Source organism: Anomalospiza imberbis, chromosome 5 (assembly GCF_031753505.1).
Source record: "Anomalospiza imberbis isolate Cuckoo-Finch-1a 21T00152 chromosome 5, ASM3175350v1, whole genome shotgun sequence".
Classification (NCBI taxonomy): Eukaryota; Metazoa; Chordata; class Aves; order Passeriformes; family Viduidae; genus Anomalospiza; species Anomalospiza imberbis.
The window spans coordinates 15,090,930-15,116,051 of NC_089685.1; the positions used below are offsets into that span (position 1 = coordinate 15,090,930).

The 25,122-nt window shown below is 43.2% G+C and overlaps 1 protein-coding gene across 5 annotated transcripts in view; it reads right to left on the reverse strand.

Moving 5' to 3' along the window:
- The window catches only part of CELSR1 (cadherin EGF LAG seven-pass G-type receptor 1), a 165,774-nt gene that overhangs the window by 51,443 nt on the left and 89,209 nt on the right, over nt 1–25,122 (reverse strand). For all 5 annotated transcript variants that reach the window (XM_068189747.1, XM_068189743.1, XM_068189745.1 and 2 more), the window contains exons 3-5: nt 24,117–24,339; nt 19,561–19,676; nt 16,835–16,923 (exon numbers count right to left, since the gene is read on the reverse strand). In XM_068189747.1, the coding sequence (XP_068045848.1) occupies nt 16,835–16,923; nt 19,561–19,676; nt 24,117–24,339 (428 nt within the window). The remainder of the gene's footprint in view (nt 1–16,834; nt 16,924–19,560; nt 19,677–24,116; nt 24,340–25,122) is intronic.

The window sequence follows — 25,122 nt, forward strand, 5'->3', positions numbered from 1 at the left end:
AGGAAAGTTTCATAACACTGAACAGGATGGAATGTTTGGGTAGTTTTGTTTTCATTTACTAAAAATACCTTCCAATTACAGCAGGTGCACAGAACAGAAGGCAGAGCAGTGCCAAGTTTACCATATCAAACAGGCAAAATGGACTTGGCATGTTTAGCCTAGCAAAGTAAAGGCTAGAGAAGAGTTTTGGAAATAAGATGCCATCACTGACGTGGACACAGTACAAGAATAAAGGGGTAAAAGATGCCCATGAGTAATGTAGGCTGGTAATCACCAGGGGATGCTCAGCCATAGGAGGGATCATTGTTGGAAAAGTAGCAGGGGTGAAAATGATAAAAAACCCCTTAATTTGTTGATGATTATAGAAGCATTGTTAGCCGAGGACTGGCCTATGTTTGAAAGAAAATAAGTAACAGTGAGTAGTACTTGGAAAATGCACCAGAAAGTGAATTGCCAACACTAAATGACTGCACACACATTCACATTTCAGACATGATCTTTGCCTCAATGAAATCCTACTGGAGCAAGACTGATCCCTAACAGTAGGAACAGCTAACACTAACCAGCATTAATTCACACTATTATTTTCTGGAAATATGTTCAAGGAGTTAAAAGCCAGACTTTCATCTGGGTACTTAGCAGTCCTTTCTGCCTGTCAGACCCATCTCCTGAAATACATGCTACCCGAAAGGCAAGTTTCATTAGCTGTGCCAATTCTGCACTCATGAGTAAATGTGCAATGTGGTGTACAGGAATTTACCAGCATGACCCCCATTAATAGTAATGCAAGTCATGTAACTGAGTTCCTGCTCATGGAGCTGAAAATTTACCTTTTGCTGCCTAACCCTAAAGGCTGCCTTTTCAGTTAGTGCTTCTCCAGAAAGAAGTTGGGATTCAAATTTCAAAGACCACATGCTGTAACACTGAGTAGCAAGAAGAGGTACCAAACAGTGCCAGAGAGAAAACCTGGTCTCCCTTAAACAAACTATGAAAGAAGTGCATTATTATGGGACTCAAAAGAAAGGAAGAAAAAGCAGCCCTGAGTGTTGCAGTGTTTTATCACCATCACATATGATTCTTCAAACATTCTGTGCATCCCATAATGAAATTAATTTTGTTTGTTATACTGACTCTTACGTTTTTATGCTACGGTCATATATAGGGTCACTTGGAGAAAAGAAATAGTCCCTTCTTAGAATCAATATGTGGCAGCATAAGTCCCCTGCATTTTTCTCCATCTGTAAACCAAGATTAACCATATTTATGTTCCTCAAATGATGGCAATTAGTACCTAAAACTGTAAACAATGTAATAAAACTTAACTTTGCCTCACTGAGCTTTCATGAAAATCAGTGGTTCTGATCTACAAGTGACAATCTCCCATCTCATGTCTAACCCATGATGTTCACCCTTGCCCAGAGAGAGTCACAGGCAAAATGTGACTACAGGAATGACAGCCTCCTAGGATGTCTTTTGAAAATTGCAGCTCCCTTTCTCAAAAGCTCCCTTTCTCCCTTTCTCTGTAGCAGAGGTAACAGTGAGACTCATCTACTGTCCTCAGCAGTGACCTGAAGGAGTGACCTTGAGCTGCAACAGGGTATGGAACTCCCTTTGACCCCCTGTAATGACTTTCTCAGGTCGCAGTGAGAAAACACCACTGTGGAGTATTTTACTAGTGATGCCAAATCTGATTTTTGTGAAACTCAGTTACGAAAGAATGTTTGGACTTCTCCCCATTAATTCAACAGTAAGAAAGACATGTAGCTTCTCCCAGGTGAAAAACCCTGAGAAGCTTAATCTATGAAGTTGTGTTTTATAAATGGAGACCAGACAGAGAAAAGAAAATCATCAAAACACATCTGTTTATAGTTTGCAAATCTCCTGCACAAATCCACTGTGATTACACTTAGAACATCAGACGTGGATATTCTCATGTATCTCAGTTTTGCTTGGCTTCTCTATTATGTTTAAGTAAATATTTAAACTGCGAGAGCCCACACAGTTACTTATTAAAGACACAGCTGGTGTAACGATGCACAGTGAATGGAAAAGACATACAGATCAACGGACAATGGGAGCCCTTGTCCTAAACACTTAACCCTTGTATTTTAGATCATATGTCCTACTGTTTCCAAGTCAGGATGCAAAATTGTTGGAGAGGTTTAAGCAAGTAGTCCAATCCTTGGCAGACTTATTTTAAATTAAACCAGACGAGATAGTATCTCTACATGTAATAGTTATACTGCAAAGTTCAAATGTTTGTTTAGTCAATCAGCAGCAGTGGTGACACTCAGGTTCCTGGATCTCACCCTTTTATTAGTTTATCTGCAAGATAATAATAGCCTGTTCCAGAGGTCTCACAAACATTTCCTCCACCAGAAAACTTTTTTCCAACTTCCATTCCTAGATAAAAACTTGCCACTTGACTTTTCTCACAGATGGGAAGAGAGAGAGTGGTTTTGGTTAGCCATCAGAGAGTGCTCCAACATAAGGGATATTCCCTGAGGTGAGACTGAAAGCTGTGCTCTCCAGCCACCTCGGCCAGGAGGTCTTCCCCTGCTTCAGCCACCCCACTGAGTCTTTTGAAGGAGCTGAGGAGATGATTCAGCAGCAGACTGTAAGTATGGCCAAGACTTAGAAAATGCAAACCAGTACTGCTTGCAGGTGAGACACAACCTACCTTGTTACACTTGGCACCAGGAGGAGACCTAATTTCTTGGGGGTCAGATGTTGCATATTGTAAATTCTGCATTTGCACAGCTCACTGTACACATGAAAAATGTATTTATTTTAGACAGCAATCTTTTTGCAAAATGCTTTGCATGGCATAGCTTAATATTCAGAGCTTGGCTTGTTTGTCTTTTTAATAAGTGTAAGAAGAAAAGCCATCCTGAAGTCAGTGCCAGCCTTTCAGTGATTCCAAGAGTTTGCTTACCAGACAGTAAGTTACCCTTCTGTTTTTGTTAATTAGTAGCTAATGATTTATTGGCCAATTGGAGTGGTTAAAGGTTCAAAATAATCTGCTTCTCAGTTAATTTTTTAATACTCTCCTCTTCATTGTCAATGTGCTGGTTCAGACCCCACCACCCCCAAAAGCGCTGGGTGGAAAATGCCTTACGCCTTTTGGTGCTCTTGGCTTTTCAACGCTTCCAGCTACAGTAATAACGGGGGGAAATGGAGCAAGCGGCGCCGGCTGCTGCCGAGGCTGCTGCCGGGCCCGGGTGCCCTGCCCGGCTCCCTGGCGCTCATTAGGCCGCCCGCCAGCCCCGGCTGCTTCGTTAACCCGCCGGCCTCTGCTCCGCGCTCGGACGTGGGGAAGGGAGGGACCGCGGCCATTCCCAGGCGATGCTGTGCTGCTTCAGTGCTCAAAAAGCTCATTAAGGGCCCATGGCAGCGGCGGTCTCCCCGGACAAGCGGCCGGAGCCCAGCCCCCCCGCAAGGAAAATAAATAAATAAACAGGAAAAAATAAACAGGGAAAGCACACTGCTTACGGTCCTGCGGGGAGAGACTAGAAAATGCCAGAGGAGCTTAGCATAGACTTGCAGACTACTCTGATCAATCAGGTAACTCCAAATTAGGCCAGATTACAGAAACCACTAACGTTAATCTTTGTTTTCTAGAGTTTCCCCTTACAGATTTCCAAAGCACCTTTAGGATAGGCGGTGTGAAGAACAGACCCTGATTAGTCACCAGGGAAAGGCAGGACAAGTCATTTCACATAACCCCCTTACTCCTTTGATGTGTGTATCCCCTTTATTCGCTGAATATTTTAATGGCATTTCTTTATACAAATTTGGCTCAAGTCTGTACAGAAACACGAGAGCCTGTGACAGTGAAAAGGAAAACCAAAGAGCTTCCCATCAGTGAATAAAAAATGCAAATCCTAAAAAGCCATCAGACCAGTTTCTTTTCCTAGAGAAACGCCCCTCAACACCCATCATCAGGATCTGGGCTGGCCCACAAAGTCAAGCCAGTTTTACTGGCCTGATTTGTTATCTCCTTTAGGGCTGTATCCAGAGGCTAAACTTTGATATTCAAAGCAGGAGGCTTTCAGCACAGCTATGAGACCTGGCACTGGTGAATGGCACTGCCCGAATTGCTGCTGCTCTTCCAGTGCTGGGGCAGAGATGGGGAGCAGCCCCTCCTGTCACAATATGTGGCAATGGCACAGCAGGGCTGTGAAAAGCCGTGGTGACACAGGCGTGGCATCCAGATATACTCCTTGACTCTACAGCATGACCAGGATCTTCACAAATATCATCCAAAGGGTATATTCTTAGTTTTGACTAATTTTGGCAAGGGCTGCTCTAGCAGCAGGGGAAGATGTGTTTTCCCTGTCTGCAAATGGAAATTTTATCCTCAAATGTGTATTACCAGATGCTTCTCAGCTCTTTGATGCTGAATCAGTGACACAGCAAGACAGACCTGTTTTGGCTGTCAAGAGACCATTCTCTCACTCCTCAAGACAACATTCAGTTTTCTCGGTGGGAGACAGCACTCACCAGAGTGCTCTGCTGCTGTGGGTACCCTTGTCCTTTCCCTGCAGCCCTTTCTTCACGCTGATCTGCCCCTGTGGCTGATGTGATGTCCCTTCTCCCTGACCTTTCCTGCCCTCTGAACCCTTTTTCTGCCTATTTTGCTGTCTCACTTGCTTTCCACCAACAAGGATGTTCTCCAGTACCGTTGGAGATCTGGGAAAGAAGAACACATCCTTTGATGCTAGAAAAGCCCCCTTTTTCTCCCTCCCCTCCTGTCCTCTTCCAGTTCATCAAATCCTTCCCCCTTTGCCATTTGTCCCTGTGTACCTGCCCAAGAACCATTCTCAAGTATTTTTGGCTTTATATAAATCTTGTAAGTTCTATGACATATTTTTGCATCCAGGATGTCAATGTGGCTGCTCTCAGAGTCCAAGAAATACCTGTGGCACTTATGCACAGCAACTAACCCCTTCCTGGACAAATCCCTGGTGACACCTTGCCAAGCAAACTGCTGCTTAGTGTGGGTAATGCAGTCACATTTCAGCCTATAACACCCATGAATCCCAGAGTTTTCTATGGGCTTGCTTCCTGCCCCCATGGCTGGATCTTTGTGAGGGTCTCCTGGCACACAGAGACTTCTGCAAGGCCAGGTAACTGCAAAGTGCTTCTTCCTCTCACTATACAGACAGATACAAAATACCTGAAAAGCTACTGCAAATCAGTGAGTTACTGTAATTTACTACATGATTTAATTGCGATAACAGTGCACTTCAAAGAACTCGCACCAAATTCCTGAGGTGCCATTCCAATGACTCTGCTGGCTTTGAGCGAGGCCTTGCCAGGCTGGGCTGCAGAGCACAACCTTCAAGCACTGTCTCAGGGCCTTAGGGTGAGCCAAGGACCATTCAGATTGTGCCAGGTCTCATGGAGGTTCCTTACATCTCCTTAGCCTTCAGGAGGAGCCGAAAATCACCATTTTGGGAGGTGCCACTAAATGTCTTCAGATTTTTGCAGTGCAGAGGTGCTAGATGGCTTGAGCAAACTGGGCTCAAGAGCACCACGGGGTGCCAGGTTCCCCAGGATGACCAGAGAGCCCCAGACCAGGAGGAAAAGCCACACAGCTGACACCCAGTTCAGATGTGGGGTGCGCACCCTAGATGGGCACACAAGCCTTTTAAACCTGGGTGATGTGAGAAGAGTAAGTACTGAACAGCCTTGCCAAAGATGAGGCTTCCAGAAGAGGAGGGACTCAGGCTGGTTTTGCCAAGATATCGTCCCTTACTGTGTTTTCTGAAAAGTTACTGTTTGTGTTTGCATATAAAATCACCACCACAATGACCAGTGTTTTTCAGGTGGTGTTTGCAAACTCTGTGAGAGCAACAGTTCCAAAAAGCAGGCGGGGGAGAGAACAAGGCAGGCACTGGGTACACGCTTTCCCTCGCTTCCCCAGTCGCAGAGATTTCTCAAAACTGTCACTGAGAGCTGAGCTACTCAGTGCTGGGGAACAGGTCACACTTTACATCTCAATGACCTCCACATGACTTTCACTGCTTTACACTTTAATTTCCCGAGACGCAGATTTAGAGGTGAGTTATTTGTTATTTTGTGTCAAGACAATGGAATGTCGCTCCACAGCCAAATCCTGATTTCCTTTCCCAGATATCAATCACTTCACACTTACCCTCCACCAGAAAAAAAAAAAAGGCAAACAAAACACCAACAAAAACAATTACTAATTGAAACCCACATGAATAAAAATCAGTGGAATTGCAGGGAGGGACTTTTAAAGTCCAGGCTCACATATCTTTGTTCCACAAGGGCAGATCAGCTACCCACCCCCCATCCCTTTACACCCACTAACACCTGCAAGGGCTCCACAACCAGCCAGAGCAAGAAAAAGTAAATATTAGCCAGGCAGCCCTCCAGTGCTTTTCAGGAGATGTTAGGAATGTAAATGGTTGCCATAGGCCAGGCCAAAGTCCCACGGAGGGAGTGGTAGATGCTGTGGAAGTGTGTAAGAACAGGGCAAATGTGCAGCAACAATTCTGTTCTCTCTAAGCTTTCCACCTGCAATACTGCAGGCTGGAACTCAAGACAGGTTTTCACAGGATTCTGGCACATTTTTTGAATCTATGGGACTCATGTTCTCATCTAATCAGTCTTTTGCTTTATACAACCACAGAACATAACCCAATGAGTCCTGCTCAATAACATCACTTGCACCCAAGTGAAAATGTTCCTTTAGAAAGGGAAATACTGACTTGGTTTAAAGATTTCAGGGGACAGCAAGAACATCAGAACTGTGGGCAGGATATTAACGCTGATCAAAATCTGTCAAGGTTCAGTTTCTATATAGCAAATCTGTGGTCTTACCTAGAGGAGGACTTTCACTGATGATTCTCTGGATTTGGGTGGAAGAGGATGAATTTGACCTCAGCAAGGATGTGAGTGTATGAATCATGAGCCAGAAAACCAGGAAATGACTCATAAAAGGAACTATTTTTTCTGCGATTACCTTTTTTCATGGCATTTTAAAAACTGAGTTCTGAGCATGTGGGAAATGACATCTTTTGCATTCAGACATGAAGAATATATTTTATGTGTTTGACTAGAACAACATTCTGAACTTTAAATGCAAAATGCAGAATGCATTCAGTAATGAAAAATCTAATTTCTTTCCTTCCTCTAGCTGCTCACAATTTTAATTGCTAGGGTTTTTTTTTTAATGGCCAATAGCACCAAAAATACATAGTACAGATAAGTAATACAAATGCATAGCTCCAAATTCCTTATACTCTCATATTGTACATGAGCCTCCAGCACTACCTACCACATCTTTCACCAGTATACAAGCCTACCCATCAAAAAGGACAATAATCTGCTGATACAGCAACTTTTGTTCTTGTAAGAAAGTTGTGAAAAAACTGTCATAACCTGCTTCTAGCTAACCACCTTGGTATTCCAGTCAAATTTCCTTACCCTCTTGAGCTGAGAAGTAAATTAAACATTAATGTCTCTCAGTATGCTGCTTAAAACTTTTGGTTGTGGCTAGAAAAGAAAGTGACTTTTACACTTGAAATGCTTTTTTTCTTGTAAAGCTGAAGAAACCCTGTGAAGAAACCCTTTCTCTGTGAAGAACAGGACCCCCAGTTACATGGGTAAATACAGCTAAGTCCTCAAAAACTTGAGCTAATGAATTGATTGTGGTTATGCTCCCTGTGTTTTGGTATCCTGCAAGTTTCCCTGTGCATAAGCCATGGCAGAACTTTTGATCCCATGACAATACCGTAGAGGGAAAGCCATCCAGCACAAATTGATGATCTGGTGAGGTGTACCATCCACACTGCTGGAAGTTAGCACCATCCACCACCTCCTCCTTGCTCTAACACCACTGACCTCTAGACCCTGCCTTACATTCTGCTATTAAAAAAACTCACAATGAGATAGGTGATAAGGAAATTATAAAATTGGAAGAAATATGGTTAAATCTAAAGCAAGAATACGTGGTTTCTTTTAAGAGGAAGCACTACACTGTAAGGCGCTTTCTGCCTTGCACACTTAGGAGAGCCTTTTAAAGATATATTGGCATTTCTTAGAAATATTATGAATTTAGCTTTTGAAATGCCACAAAATTTCTATTTCCGTCTGGAAAAATGTGCTCAGAGAAGTAGGGTGCTGCCTAATTGAAAAACATTTTCAGTATTTCCAGTACCTCTCTACCTCCATGGTTTGCTTGACATGGCAATTACTGTTCTGCATTTTTCTTTATCAGACAATGCCAAGCAATGCTGGAGGAGGTCTGTGTCAATCACAAATGCTGTAAACACAGCACATCAATCTGAGCCAGCAAAATCCAAACTCTGGCAGTGCCACATCAGATCAACAGTGGCATTACCATAATCTTCAACAACTGCATTGTTTATTTAGAAAATCTCCCTCAATCCCTTAACAAATTAGTCTGGAAGCCACCAAGAGGATTAACTTCAAAAATTCTCCCTCAGATCACAGTTAAATCTGCTCCGATGTCACCAGTGATAGACATTTGCATAAGTCATACCCAAACATTATTGCTAACTGTTTTTCCAGTTATTTGACTTCTGTTGGGGTCTCTCTTTTCCAGCCAAGTTACAAAACTCAGCACTCGGCTACGCAATCCTGCTCTGGTGCGAGAGGTGCTCCCCAGCACAAGGGGCAGTACCAAAAACCTTTTTAAGAATTTAATTGCCAACCACTTTTCCTGACCGTTCAGATTCAGAAGTAAACGATACTGGGTGGTGTCTTGGATACTGTGAAGGCAGTGTCATTCACCCAGGGTCCAATGACTAAAGTTATGCCTAGCTGGTGGCAGCTATGTGGCTTTTCTCCAAGGAGCTGGCAATCCCTATTCAGCTGCAGGCATGTGCCTGCCTCATAAATCACCCACAGTGCTGGCAGCCTTCTTGGCAGGCTCAACAGGGAAACCAAGAGCTGAGCAAACAAGGTGTTTGTGCTGGAATGCTCACACGAGGAGGGAGTGGGGTGGCACAGGGAAGCCTATGCTGAGCTCCTGCGTGATGCTGCCTGTTGGTCCTGGGGCAACAGAGTGCTGAGAACCCAATCTAACAAGGACTGGTTCCCTTTACAGGAAAGAAAGCAGTAACAAGTGCCATCCTTGTCTTTTGGCACAATTTTCACAGTCTGAGTCTGAGTACAACTACAATGTTGTAGTGAAAGGCACTCTGCCTTTTTTTTCTTCAAGGTAAGGTGGCAAAATCAATTGTCAGTCCTATAACAGAATATTATTTCCATAACAGGCAAATTTGCCATCAACAGAGAAGGTCTGTGTTTTCTGAAGGAAACAAGATAACCTGTCAGCTCCAAAGGCACCTCGTGCAGGGGCACATGTGCCAGAGACAGCAGGGTCTGTGCTTTGCAGCAGACTGTCAGAGGTTGCTGCACTCATCCCACCCTATTCAAAACAAATTGCTACATTAACCTCTCCAACAGAGACCTGCACCACTCCCACTGCCTGAGACTGCCCGTGCCACTTGTGTTTATGCTGTTGGATTAAAATGCACTTCCTGCCTGCCCATGCTAGGGGATTGCAAGGGGCCACCAAGCTTCAGTTGCCTACGACTACAACACACAGCCCTGTACATCTTGATTTTTGGGGTATGACTGTATCACCCCCCACCTGGTGACAGGTGTCTGCATGAAACCTGGTCTCAGCTGGCTCGTGGGTGGGAGAACAGAGGTGGACCTGAGTTTTTAAATGAAAGGTTTTGCATATACATCCTTAAGTTGTTCAGCAGTGCTCTGCCTCTGGTCACTGTTAGGCAGTTGTGACGAGCTCCCAGGATCAAAAGAGAGGCTCTAGTAAAACAAAGGCAGTGATGAATGTTAGAGGTTTACTGTAAAGATAATCCTGAAGATAATTCTGGCAACAAGTGGCAGACATAATGTGTGCACAAGTATAAGAAATACAGAGGTTGTACAGGACTGTACTTTGCAACTGGTTGATTCCCCCCCCCCCCATTTATAAAATGGGGGGATGCATCCTTAGCTCCTCAGAAATGCAAAAACTCAGCAAACCCCAAACCCAGTAACCTTCCCTTTACATATCCAAGCTTGCCAGGTAAACATTGTAATTTTTATCTCAAGGTCTTTCCTCCTTATAGAGGAATTATAGACAGACTTTATCTGCTAAGCCCCACATAGCTGCTCAATCTCTTTCCTCACAAAAGGGTGGGTGAGAGAATCAGAAGGGTAAAAGTGAGAAAATTTGTGGGTTGAGATAAAGACAGTTGGATAAGTAAAGCAAAGGCTGTGCATACATGCAAAGCAAAACAAGGAATTCATTCACCACTTGCCATGGCAGGAAGGTGTTCAGTCATCCTCAGGAAAGCAGGGCTCTGTCACACAGTGACTTGGGAAGACAAATGTCATCACCATTCTTTCTTCTTCCCTTCAATCATATGGCATGGGCTACCCCTCTGGTCAGCTGTCCTGGCTGTCCCCTCCCAGCTCCTTGTGCACCACCAGCCTCCTCACTGGTGAGGCAGTGTGAGGAGTAGAAAAGTCCTTGACTTTGTGCAAGCCCTGCCTAGCAGCAACTCAAATGTCCCTGCATTACCAACACTGCCTTCAGCACAAATACAAAACACAGCCCATATTAGCTACAGTGAAGAAAGTTAACTTTACCCCAGCCAAACCCAGTACACTTGGGCATGACAAAGATTGCACATGGAGATGAAGACTGTACATGGAGTGATGGTTAGTAATTCAGAACAGACCAGCAGATGCTTCTTGTTTTAACATTAAGAGCATTGACAGATATTATCTTCAGGTATGTTCTTAATTTACACCTCTTTGGACACCTATATTCACAGAACTTCTATATGACATTCCTCTTTCTGACGACCATATTGTCTGACTGGCTGCAGGAATAGCATCATATGAAACCCTGACCTGGCCTGGAATTGCTTTTTTTCTTCCTGGCTTTTCCTCCATGACCCTGCCCTTCCTTCCACTTTATCATAAGTCCTGAGCAAGTGCAGATAGGCTCTGTTTCTCTGTTGTGAACAACTTCATCCCAAGCCTCCCTGAGCTGGCAGCAGTCCCAAATCCATACCATCCTCAAGACCCTCAGGTGCCCACAGTTTCATCTGGATGACAGAAAGGCACACAAGCTCTGTCCAACAGTGCTGGAGAGCCACCACTCAGATGGCATGAACAAATGGGGCTCACTGAGGTGTCCCAGATATGGAGGTGGTGGGTTTTGCCTAGAGGCTGCCCCTGGCATCAACAGCCATTCTGTGGGCACTACTAGTGATCCATAGTATGGAGGATTTGTGGATGCAGACTTCAAAAAATAAGCTCTGTGGTGCTACAGCATAGCTGTAGTGGCGTGATAAAATAACCCTTCAGGATCAGCTTTGGCCAAGGAGCCCTCAGGTGAGGGACAGAGCTGCCTTCCCTCCCACTCACTCGCCTGCTGAGCAAGCACAAGGGGAGAGCTGCTGTACCCACGCCAGGTATGGAAAATAAAATACAGTGCGGGACTTGGCACTGAAACACAGGGTATTCTGGCACTTTCGGCCAGTGGATGAGGCATAAAACCTCCATGAGATGGGAAGGTAATGGCAAATTCTAGTGCATGAGTGGGCTGAGAGCTAAATCTCTACAGTATTAACTCAGTCTTCAGTGATATTCAAGCTGCAACTTGCCCCAGATGAAGGCCAGTTAACTCAAGAGAAACCATCACTTACCACAGGCAGGAAAGTTTTGAATTCATATGTGAATCTAATTGAGAGCAATGCACCTCCTGTTCTTTGAATTCACAACACTCCAAAGATCAACCCTAAACAGCCCTAACTTCTTTCAAGTTTATCTCTAACTGAAGAATTTGCCTGTTTTCTCTGGCAGTTGTCTCCAGGCTAAGTGCAGGTCTGGGTTCTGCTGGGTGGGAAGCACACAGGGATGAGAATCAGCAGGTCCCTACTAACTGTAATCACTCTGAAGGGGTGGGCTATTCCCAAGATAGCCAAGCATCTGAAACAAAAACCATGGCACATCTCAATCGAAGACATTCAAGGAGGGAGAGAAAGAACAGCAGCTTACTATTGATTTTTAGATATGAGAAGAAACTTCTTCCCAGTTATGGAAAGAGAGTAATATTTGTCCTGAATAGCTCATCCTAGGAGATTGTAGGCTCAAGAGACCAGTACAGTGGAGACACTCTCCTAGGCATCCACCATTTTACACCTCCTGACCGTGGAAGTGGATCCCACCACAGGCACTGCCTAACAGCACACAGAAGTTGTTGTGAGTCATCCAGTGAGTCATTCAGGGCTTTGTTCATCCTATCCTGCACTGCACATCAGGCACTCACTGAATTACTGCACTGCACATCAGGCACTCACTGAGAGCTTATTTCTGTATGCTTTTCTCAAGTTTTCTGTCATTGAGGTACAATTATCCTGTGCTGCCTTAAAGAGATGCAGAAGGACCTTCTGCCTACAGAACAGTAACATGCTTAAGCAACTTGGATGTCATATATGTATAAGTTACACATAATATACAGAGCATATAAATACAAATATACACATACATGCCCTCTATAATTAAAGGAACATGTCCATACTCAAAATATTTTTATGTTGTGCCAAATGATGAATTCTACCCTGAGGTAATGAGTCAGGTAAAACATTAACATAAGTTTGATGGTGTATCTTAAATGCTGAACCAAACTGTGTTTCTATCAGGAGTTTGGGAGAGTGGGTTGAACTTTGCACTTAATTAAAAACACCACTCACTGCTGGGTTCAGTAAAATCTGCTGTTCCAAGTACTACCTACAATCATACATGATCCTGCATGTGCAATGAATGCCAGACAGTCCATATAATGCCATTGCTACTGAGCATCATCACCACCGAACAAGTTTGGGTTTGCTCCTATTCCAAGCAAGTATCAGCACAGCTAAACCTGGTCACTGTCACTCATGCTGGCAGGCTCAGGAGAGCCAAAGGATGAGGACCAAATTCCATCAGAGGGTGACTGTATTCTCATCACCTGGAGAGGAAGTATAGTACTGAGGCAAATAGGGCAGCTGACATTGCTGCTGTCCTTACACCAGCTATCCTGTGGACAAGCAGCAGGCTGTTTCTACTATTTTTTAATCTTTTTTATTTACCAGGCTGAAATCTTCCCCCTCCTTCCATCTTTCCTTACAAAATAATTTTTAAAATTTCATTTCTTCTAATTTTCTTATCAATATATACCTCTTGAGAAAGCAGGTCACCACAGGTTACCTTTAATTCAATACCTCCCGTTGATTTTAATGGCTGCAAGATCAGGACCGCACTAAATAATGTGTTTGAGCTATCAGAGTCAGTGAGTGGCCTTCCTCCCTGTCTTCCCCCACTGTCAGCAAACATCTATAATGGCAAGTAACAGGTAAACTGATGCTTTGCTACTGGGAAGCTGAAAAACTTCTAATATATAACTGAAACTAGATAATGGTTATAAACCACTCCTAGTTCACTTCTGCTGTCTTATGACTTCTAATTCCTCCCCCTTGGTGTCTTCCCTTCCAGAAATTCAATACAGATCCAACACTTAGAACAAGTTCCATGTGCCTCCCTCAGGCACTTCTACTGAAACCAGCTGGTTTCCTCCAATGTAGGGAGCATCCATTTCCATCACTACACAGTAAATGAAATGACATTGCTTCCCTTCCTCTGATACAATCTGTTTCCTTACTGCAATGTTTTACTGTGCTGGCACATAGCAGGATTGGTAAGAAAGCAAGTATTTGAATACTTGAACTGACAGAGAACTGGTTTGATGCCTTTCTGCAAACACAGTGGAGCAAAGCCAGCTCTGGACTTACCTTTTACTGATGAGGCTCCAGTGTTTGGCCCCAAGTGGCAGGGGACCTTCATGATATGTAGTTAATTCTAAACCATCATTTTTCAACAACACTAAAGATAAATATTACCAAGCACATCACTTCTGAGCTAACTACAGAAAACAGTTTACAGGAGTCACTTCTACAATTGCTTCTCATTTCATTATGGTTATTAGCAAACTGACTTTGTGCAGGGTGACTTTGCACATTGCCTGGATATGTCTATTAAGAAAACAGCTGCTGCTGAAGTTCTTAATGCAAGAAAGACAAATCAATAAATCAGATCTCTATGGATATCTGTGATGATGATTATGCGTTGGTAAGAGATGTCTAAAAAGGAGCAAAGACCAGAAGCTCCCCAGGCAAACAGCAGAATGGAAAAAGGGGGGAGGAGCACCAAAGGGATGCTGGTGGAGGCAGCCCCTGTGGCCTCGCTGCCAGGAAAAGACAGGGGCAGACAGGAGGGAGGAGAGTCTAGAAGGGCCTGAAGGTGAGGATCAAACATGAGCCAGAGACAGGGAGCAAGGAGACAGCTCAAAGGAGCTCTGCATGCTGAGCAGAACAAAGGAGCTATGTAGCCTTGGGATGATGAACTGACACTGCAGTAGGATTTTGGAAAGAGTGAAAGGATGCAGTACCTGCAAACTAGTATACGTGCATAATTTAAGGAAACTCTTGAGTTTTGGTACTCTGTTATTCAAACATCTCAACTGCGTCAAGTTTAGACACAGCATCCCATTCATCTTGGCACAACTCAAATCCCTAAATTGTCCCTGTCTTTTCAGCCTCCTCACAGGAACTTTGCTTCCAGCTTTGTTAAAATATGAAGTAGCTAAGAAACTGCTGTACAAACAAATACCAGCCAAGGTGAAGGTTTAACCCTGGGGCAGGGTGTGGGGGTAGCCTGGCGGGTAGGGCTGCAGAGCCGCCTCCAGCTGTCACTGCCCTGCAGCACCCACTCCCTCTTCCACTGCTGGAGCTGGTGCGACATGTGCAATTCTCAGATTTGCTGGGAACTCCTGAGAGCACGCTGAATACATACTGGTGGGCATATCCTACTTGTGCCATTTACTCTATGTTGTGAGCTCCCCTCTCCAGCCCAAATGTAACCATCCTGCAATAAATGCTGCTAAGGGGAAGGTGATGACCTCAGTCTCTCACACGGACAGCAAAGGGCGCAGTGCAGCTCTCCACACAGTGACCCTGCTTTTCATCACTTTCATGTCACACAAGTGGCAAAGGCAGTGAAGTCAGCAGTGTTTCCTGGTGTTTCCCTCTGCTCTCCCTCTCTGCCCTGAATTTTGTCCTGTTCAGTGGAGACTGGCTCATTTCACTTCAAAAAACTGGGGGCAGAAGAAGAAAATGATGACAGGACACACGTGTTAACAACGAGAAAACACCAGCTGCTAACATGGCTCACCTACCAGTCTGCTTGAACCACAGCAAGCCCTGAAAATGAGGCAGGGGTTTATTTTTAACATCTGTGTCAGATCTCTTTGCCTTTTAAAGAGCGTTCCTCTGCTGCTTGGGCCCCTTATCTGCTCGTTGGCACTTCAGTGATCTGGTCCAGCAGCTTTCCCTGCAGCTGTGCCCAGGAGCCTGAAAGCTGGAGTCCCTCCACTGCCTCAGCAAGTGCTGTTCACTCTGCCAGGGTAATCCTCTAACAAATATGCACATGTGGAAACAGCAGAAGAACTTCACAGTGTCCACGGATGCATGCATAGCAACACACCAAGTTTCAGTTCTATTCCTCTGGGCTCCAGATAGCAGAGAGTATATTATGTATATTAAGCACAAAAATTAATTGTTTAAGTTTTTTTAAAATATAAAATACTAATAGAAAGTTTTTTATTACCTTGATAAAATATACTTAGGCTAGGAGATCCAATCTAGGAGTCAAAATAAAATTTTAATCCTCCCATTCAAACTGCCACACAAACTGTGATGAAAGGACACAGCACTGGGAAATAAAAAACTTGCTGATCATATTAATCCTCCACCTTCCATTCAGCTTCCTACACCAGTATCCTGTTTCCTTTTTAACAGCCACATATTTCCTTATGTGATCTCCCAAAATGCTATAATGTCAGACTTAAAAGCAATGCTTCTTAATCACTAAATGAGCTCTTTAATTTTTGTTGTGGTTTATAGAAGATCTTTGACATCTACCTGTAAATAGTGATGCTGTACACTCTAAAAGCCTGCTTTCTGGTTCCTCATGAAATGACTGCTCTGCACAGAGAGCCTGCAATCCTTTTAGTTTAGTCAGACTGATCCTAGGACCAAGTGGCAGTGACCAAGGGGGCAGCTGAGGGACAGGGACGGCAGAGTCCACCTCTGAGTGCCATGGACTGCATGCAGTGACAACTTTTGCATTTCTCTTGTGTATCTTTTTATATAGTAGACAAAAAATTACTTAGTAAGACAGCGCTTTATTACTGAAAGCTGTGAACCTTTTAATAATCATATTTTCCAAACCAGAGAAGCTAGTGCTAGCTAAGCTCATCATTTGACAAGAAAAGACAGCTAAAGGAAAGAATTTTCTTTATTTCAGAAAATTCTACACTAATGATTGGTAGTTATTACACTGAAAGCTGCTGCATAGCACAATTTTTTAACAAGATACAAGTGAATCAGTTGGTTTAGATACACTAACACTTGTAACAGCTTAAAAAACTGAAAATGAAAATAGTTCCAGGTACATGAAGGTTTCCCTAGGAGTACTTCTGAAAAAAATGTACTACATTTAATTTTGCCTTCCTGGGTCAAAACTCAAAAGTCCTATGAGAGAATTTTTGTCCCAGGCAAGGTAAACAAGACCAGTACCATTTGTGCAGAGCTGTACCAATGTGCCTGGTGAAACAAATAAAATTCAGGTCACCTGCATATGTCAGATCAGAGCTAGATGACCCACGCCTCTGCTGCTGAATAAATAGCAGGGTTATCACCAACACAATTAGCCTTACCTTATTGTAGTACTGCACCTGAACCGAGTGCCACTGCCCGTCGCTGACCCCTCCCACAACGAACGGTGCCACTGTAGTGGTTGTCTCCCCTGCAGAAACAGGCAGAAAGGAAAAATGAGTCACCATCACTGCAAGAAACACAGAGAAACTCATGCTGTGCACAGGATGCAGCCTCCTTGCTTCAAGGAGAATTTTGGGCTTGTCCTGCAAGAAAATAAATATCCCTAGTTTCATGGAGTTACTCTGGTGCACAAAAACCAGCTGCTGGCATGTTTGGGTGGATTATGTTGTTTTTTATCATGCTTCTGCAAAGTGTGGCAGCGGATGCATTGGGTAAATACAGCTATTGCTGAAGTGATCAACTGAGGGAGAAATGTACATGAATTCTTCTGCATTTTTGTTAAAAGCACCCTTTGAAGTTTTTTTTTTTTTAGTATGATGAGTATTGTGATGGGGTATTTTGTGAGGGAAGGGAAGCTACTCCCTGTTAGAGCTGAGAAGGTGAAATCCAAAAGTACTTTAGTGTAAAACCCATGGTAACATTGAGCTCAGTTAAATTGTACCAGTGATTAATGAAATTATTGGCAGCCTTTCAGTGTTTAAATTTGAAAGCAAGACTTTGCCATTGCAATTGGAAAGCTGAAGCTTTTAAGCCAGGACAGAGTCAGCAGACTCAGCGCAGTAACCAGGCATATCTGTTTCAAGGTAGCAGCAAAATAAACATTCGTGTTGAAAGTACATAATAGGCCTGGCACACAGAAAAAGATTGCTCGCTTTTTTTTTTCTTTTTTTTTGACAGTTGGAAAATTCTACATAATAAACCACAGGAAAAGTAACTCCCCTTGAAACTAACAAAGCTCATAGTATTGTTGAACTTAAAATGTACTTTCAACTCTGTATTTGCAACAAATACCTAAGTCAAGTATTATTCTTGTGTCCCCTACTCTCCTTTAACTCCCATCCCATATATTTCTGTTTAAACAATATATATTTCAGCTTAGCATGTATGACATCCTGCTGTGATGGTTTTTATCATTTAGTGATAAAATCTGTACAAATAATTGGGCTTTTTATCCAGCTATCAAGTGTCTGCAAGAGGAAGATCACTGTTCTGCAATCCTTTTGCTCTGCTTTCTGTGAAAAATTGTTGCGACATGTAACACAGTGAGATCAGGTGTCCAAAACCTGTACTGTTCATTAAAAGCCACTTAAAACTATAAAACATAAACCATTCTTCTTCCAAAGAAAATACCATTTGTAATGTGCAGGACCAGACCTGCTCTCAGGTGCAGCAGTGCAAATCTAAATTTAGTTTCATGTATCTTAAAGGAGTTCCTTCACATTTAAATGCATATAAGTGCAAGCAGAATTTCTTTTTTTCCCATTCATCCTCAGGGTACCTTCCAAGCAATTTGAATCAAGTTTAGACAGGCGAAGCAGAGCTACAGAAGAAAGCACATCTCTCTGCAGCATGTTATTTCCTTACACTAATCCATTCAGAAACCTGCCTTAAAATCTAATTTGGACAACTTTGAGGTAATAAAGGGGAAATGTAAGCGGATATCTTCAACCCAAAGGGCCCACATATGCACTGAGCATTGCTGTTAACCAATGAGGTCACACAGGATTTACCATGGGGTCTGAGGGCAGCAGCCATCACTGGTGATGAGTGTGCAACACCAATGCGGGCTGTGCTTCTGCTTCTATGGCTTTACTGCTTGTAAAGTCTCACTTTCCACAAAAATTAAACAGGAGTTGACTGGAGCCCACATGTCTATCCTGAATACAGATAATGGGAAATAGCAGGATTATTTCCTGAATAATGTGCCCAATACAGAGGCACACACATCTCACTTGACCTACTCATAATTCCACTTGACTCACAGAACAACAGCCCTTACGAGATATTTGTTTTAGTCTCAGTAGAAAAATATCTTAAACCTGTGACAACCAGAGTTTATCTACACTGCTGAGATTTCATTAAGTCACCAAAGCCTTGCCACTGAAAGCACAGATCTGCTTCTGGGCATATGTCCTGCCTGAACTTTGCTTGTCAGCCCTCCCCTCTCTCTTCTCCTACAAGCACCAAAGCCACTGGCTTAGTCCTAGTGCAGAAAGCAGCCAAAGCTGCCACTTGTTTCCTGGCCCGCTGTAGCAATGAGCACGCAGTTCTCCTAAATTTGTTGTTTATGGCTTCTTCTGAGAGGAGGTGCTTCTCCAGGGCAGAAATGCATTCTAGAGACAGAACCACTTCTCCCCAGTCCCTAATGAATGGCAGGCCATTTTTAATTCTGCTAGCTTTTCCTTTGGCTTGCATAGATTTTTTAGATAACATTTATGCACCTACGTTCCTCTGATAGTGTAGTGTAAAAATGCATAAACACACAACATTTATCACAGTATGATAAAATGAAGTCTCATTTAAATTTAAGCAAACATTGGCTTGAAGGCCAACATTCAGGCTAGTGCCAATCTTTTATAGTAGTGATAAACTCTGGCTTTTATAACTGATATGTTGACAAGCTCCTGCCTACGACAGTGAGTGTAATCACCACAAACCGCTACAATCTGGAGTACACCTGGCATCAGTTGTTTACTGTGCAATGTCAGCCAGTAAATTAATGAGGCAGCAAATAGCCATATAAAATCACTGAAGTGCATTTCCAAACGGCTTGAGAGGATCTCCCGACTTCAAGCAGAAACACTCGACTCAAGTGAAAGCTCACCTGCAGAGAAGGTGAGCTGGATCTGCTCCTCAATGATCTCCAAGGCAATGAAGTCATGCTTCTCGTTGAAACGCCCATTGTAGAGGAGGAGAGCGTTCCTCTCCCTGGTTGCAAACCTAGAACAGAGGCATGGAGTTAGTTTGTGCTTAACAGCTTATGGATTAAGACTGACGGTCAAATCACCCAGAAGAAAGAAGGCATTGTGTTTAGCAGATAAACAAGCCTTTGAGTCAATCTTCAGACAGAAAATTGTAAAACCGAGGAGGCAGCCACAGGATAAATCTACTCTTTCACAATCAACAAGGCAAGCAGATGGAAATTATAGAAATCTGCTCTGCAGAGATCTGCTGACCCTCTTGAGCGCTAAAATTAGGCAGACACAAGATGCAACAGGAGTATCTGACACTCACCAAACAGTAGCACTTGCTACACTCTGCAAACAGTCTGACAGCTAGAAAGGGTTTTCACTTCAAAGGGGGGATCCTTGCTGCCTGCTTGCTGTCTAAATGCTACAGTGTCCTAGGACAGTCATCAACTGATTAAAAAAGCCTGATGGGGAGGTAAGGGGAAAGAAAGGTAAGAGTTACTTTAATAACGCCATGTGGAAATCAGAGTTAGTCAATCAACAGGTCAGACAATTGGAAGAAGGAAAATAAACACTGAAATGATTTCAATGGATCAGTATCAACAGGTGCATTTGGGTTTTATTTTTCTTGTGCTACTAATATGGGATGTACCTTTCTTGCAGAAAAAGGGGCAACCCCACTTTTAAAAAAGCTGGTTTGTTTTTTTTTTTGTCAGCACAGACCATCTTTTCAAATTTCTGCTTGTTGTGAGTATTTTATATTTTTAGTTGAATTCTCTTATCTCTGGAGAGTGCAAACATCTTTCATCTACTCAGAAATGCAAAAAAAAAAAAAAAGAAATTACACTTTACATAAACATTTTTACAAATATTAATATTAGATAACTAGAGAAAAAGAGAGAAACCATGGGAATTTCTTGCGTTTCCCAATGGCAATTTAGTCTGATTTTCTATCTTGAACTTCAGGAAGTAAGCCTGATTTAAATTAACCCACTTTTCCTACAAATGAATGAAATACTGAACACAGCTAATGAAATCTGTCTTCCACAGACACAAGAAGTGACTCTTGTGCCTGTCATATCATGTCTAATAGCAAGACTCTCACGTGATGCAGCAAAACCTGCATTTCAGAGAATGGGAACGAAGCAGTACTTTAGAATACCAGGGTTGGTATTTGAAAGAAAAAGTTTCAAAGACAAAGAATAATTTTTACCAGAAGTTGTTTGTCAGACATATGTATGTTGTGGATCACACTGAGTGATCCACAACATACATACCTTTCACACCTTTCAAATTTGAGCTACATGGAAATGGGAAATTTTATTCATATATTTTTTAATGTTTTTGAAGGATAATGAATTGTTCTGGTTCAGAAAACAGAAGTCACAAATATGATATTTCGTGTAAAATTCAAATTTCAAAGAATATGCATTATAGTCCATAAAAATATTAATTAATGCTTTGATTACTTTTAATCGGTTTTGATACACATATTTATTTCTAGTTTTATCATAATATTATACAAGTAAAGAGCAAACTAAATTAATTACAACAATACCATTGAAATATATCAATACTTTCAAAACACGCATTTAGTTTTCAGTTTTCTCCATCAAACATTTCATCCAAAGGAATACAATTCCTGTAAAACATTTCCCAAGAGTATTTTTTCATGGATAACTGCTTCATCCAAATATTTTGATCGCATCTATCCAGAATATATATGAGCAAAGGTAAAGGGTATAATACTAGTGGTACTTCTTCAGTGGGCAGGAAGATTTAGTCTGGCAGCAATAACAGAAAGCTTAGTTCTTTTTGAATATATTTTCTCATATTCTTACAATTTCCTACTGTAATTTTAAGTATGAAACCATTATTTATTAAACTATTACATTATTAAACCATTTTGTATATTTCTTTATCTGTGCTCAGTTCCATTCTTTGCCACTAGTGAAAAGCAACTTTTATATTATACTCATTGTTAAAAGCACTACTGCTTTTGAACTTGTCTGGTTGTCACCCACCAGCTGGGGGGAAAAAGTGCTGTTTTTTAATAGAAGGGATATGTTTCGTTTCATGACACAGGAAAAAAAAGATTCTCTTTCTTACAGAATTTTGCATAAATAATGAGAAAACCTCTCCACTAACAGTATCTCTTGGAGTGAAGGAGCAGTAAGTGTTGGAATTAAGCAAGGAAGATACATAATATTAGGTGCAGAAAGGCATGCATGGTCAGTAACCTAAATACTTTAAAAAAAAAATTTAATTATGGGACTGGACAATGCAAATATTCTGCTCTTTGCTAGGAGTGGGTCATGAGTCACTTGAGGCCAAGGGAAGTTGGACAGCCTGGGATTTTACAAATGCTCCCAAATCTCAAAATGCATAATGGTAAATCATCATCATTAGCAGTTAAACTAATTCAGCTAATTCTTGCTGATCCTCACAAAATGTTTTCCTCCTCCACTGAAGGATAATAAAAGCCAAAGAAATAGCTAGTGTAAATAAAAGTGAACTTGAGGTATGAAAAGCTAAATGTGTTGCCATTCCAGACAGTGGGGGATGAACCTCATAATGGCCTAGAATTCTTATAGTCACACTGAGTAGAGTAAGCAGTGTTCAGCTCATGACTAAATAAGCCATCGTGGTTCTAAAGATGGTGAAGAAACCCTGGTGTAAGGACTACCCTTGTACAGTACTTTGCTATTTCTCAATAACCCCTACACAGGGCATTTGAGTAATTTTAATTTGAAGCACCCTAAATGTCAAAGCTCTCTTTCCAAAAGCCTGAAAAATGACACCTCATGGCTGAGGGGACAAGTCAAGGGTAGTGCAGGCAATTCATGCTGGCAGCCAGCCCAGACTGCGCCTTTGTTTGCTGTCACTGTGGGTCTGACAAATCCAACAGAGCCTTTTGCTCCTCGGTTTTTCTGTGTACTTAGACCTGATGCTTTAAAACAATCTTCACAGGCACAGCTCTCCTTTGCCTTGGCTTGTGTGCAACCATGTCTGTGCTTTCTGATTTAACCAAAATTTCAAGATTCCATAAAATTTTTACTTAAGGATTAAGGCAGATGAAAGATAAAATGGTAGAAATCATAAAATGATAGAATGGTTTGGGTTGGAAGGGACCATAGAGACCATCTAGTTCCAGTCCCCTGCCATGGGCAGGGACACCTGCCACTAGACCAGGTTGCTCCAAGTCCCATCCAGCCTGGCCTTAAACATTTACAAGGATGGGGCATCACTTACTTCTATTAACAGAAGCATTGCATGAGGAGTCTCTCTGGGATCTTAGCTCAGGAAAGTAAACTATGCTAAAGGACAGCACTGAAAAACATGCTGTAAAAAAGTGAAACACCAGGTAATGGCTGGGTGCTGGAGGAGACGTAAGCCTGAAGCCTGTGTGACCTCCCTGAGCACTTTTTCTGGGCAGATACACACACAGGTCTGCCCTTGCAGCTGCTGTGGTACCTATCAAAAAATCCCCAGCTCTGCTCTCTGGGGTCAGGAGTAACACATTTTGTGTTCTTTACTCAGTCAGCTGTGAGGGAAAACTAAAAGTCAATCCTGACCAGCTAAACCATGGGAAAGCTGCAAACCCAGCCCCTCCCCAGAGAAGAGGCATCTGTGCACCTGGAGCTTTGGCTCTTCACCAAGCAAGCCCTATGCCTGACCCAAGAAGTCATCTCCAGAAGAGAGGTTTTTCCCAGTGAGGGAGAGCCCTTGCCCATGACTGTGGCTGCTATCATTGCTCCTCCTTGCCTACCTGAGCACCCCCAGGGGAAAAGTGAGAGCCCAGAAGAAGACTGCCCAACATTTGGATGTTGGGGCAGATGGGATGAGGATAAGACTAGTGCCTGGGAGCTGGGATGGGACCAGAAGCAGGACCTGGGTGTGAAGGCCAGAAGGAGCTAAGTGAGGAGCTGGATCAGTTGGGGTTGTCCCAATCCCAAGGCTGGGGACCACTGGAAAGCAAGAATCTGAGAAGGACCAGACTGTGCTCAGCCATGCCTGACATGCCCAGGTCCTTCACAGGTGGGGAAACAGGAGATGGGAAGAGTGCTCCCAAACAAGGAACACAAATGGATTGGTTCTGAAGCTGGGCTGAAGGTCAGGAAGCCAAAGGCCCAGCTAGTAAAAGTGTCAAACACAGCTTTCACCCCAGCACTCCTGTGGCTGAAGGCTAGTGATGGGTGGCCAGAATGGTCCTGATATCCCTTCTCCCCGCTCCACCAGCCTGTGTTACAACAGGGAAGGTCATGAGCCAGCAACTCAGAAACATCCACAGCAGGGCAAAAATCAAATGCTTTCAGATAACATGCCTATGCCCTGCTTGCAGGAGTCACTGTCAGAAATCCCTGCAGCGACCTTCAGGGATAGGTCTTTGGTGGGTATCGGTACGTGACAATCCCAAGCTTCTCCCATGCAGAAGCCATCAGCCACAGAACCCTTCCCCACTGGGACTTACATGAGGGAGACGGTGAAGTGGAAGCGTTGCCGCAGCCCCTTGAAGGTGATGAAGGACTGAGGGGGGAAGCTCCTGGTGGTCATCTCGCAGTAGGGCCGCTCGTACTCGCCTGGGGGGCATTCACACTTGAAGCCCCCGATGAGCAGGTTCACGCAGGTTCCTCCGTTCTTACACACCCCCGGAGCACAGCGGCCGGAGCGCGCGTTCACCTCGCAGTACTCTCCTGCAAGGGGAGAAGCAGACATCAGGGAAGGTGACACCTCACCCCAGCACCAAGCTACAGTAGCTGCACCAAGCTGAGTACATGATACTCAGCTACCCAAGTGGTTCTGCTACAGATCAAGCTGCTTCCAAACTTCTACACCTGATCCTCACAGCAACTGAGCTACAAGCCTGTGATTGCTGGGGGTAAGAATGCTGCATCTTCTTCAAGTCTGAATTTTCAGGGAAGTGTGGAATATGATTTGCTGAGCAATACTCTTGCAAATATCCAACAATACTGGCCTGTGTTATTCAGATTCTTTGGCTTCTTCCAAACTGAGTGACAAATACAGACCTGGTGACAGATCTAGATGGGAGGAGGTAAAAACCCTGCATATTCTCTGTCAACCAAAATATGTGCAAATTGTTTTGGTATTTCACTATAGTCAGGAATTGTGTAAAACAGATAAATGGTTGCACTTTGTCTTGAATGGGATTTGGCTTTGCAGCCCATGGTGGCAGCAGGACATGGCTGAGCTCATGACAATGTTCTCAGAATGTCTATAGCAAGAATAAGCAGGATACAGATGACATAGAGATTGCTTCCACCTCTTCTCACACATGCATCCTGCAGGCGATGACAATTTTCTGAATCCTTCGGAGAAGGGCACATTAACTCTCCACAGAAGTTACGGATTCTGTGTGCCACTTGCTAAGTTGTTTCACCCCTAAATAATTTGTCTTTATTCATCCCCAAAGCATGTAGTAGATGTGTTAAATACAATAGGGAAGAATGGGGTGTCTT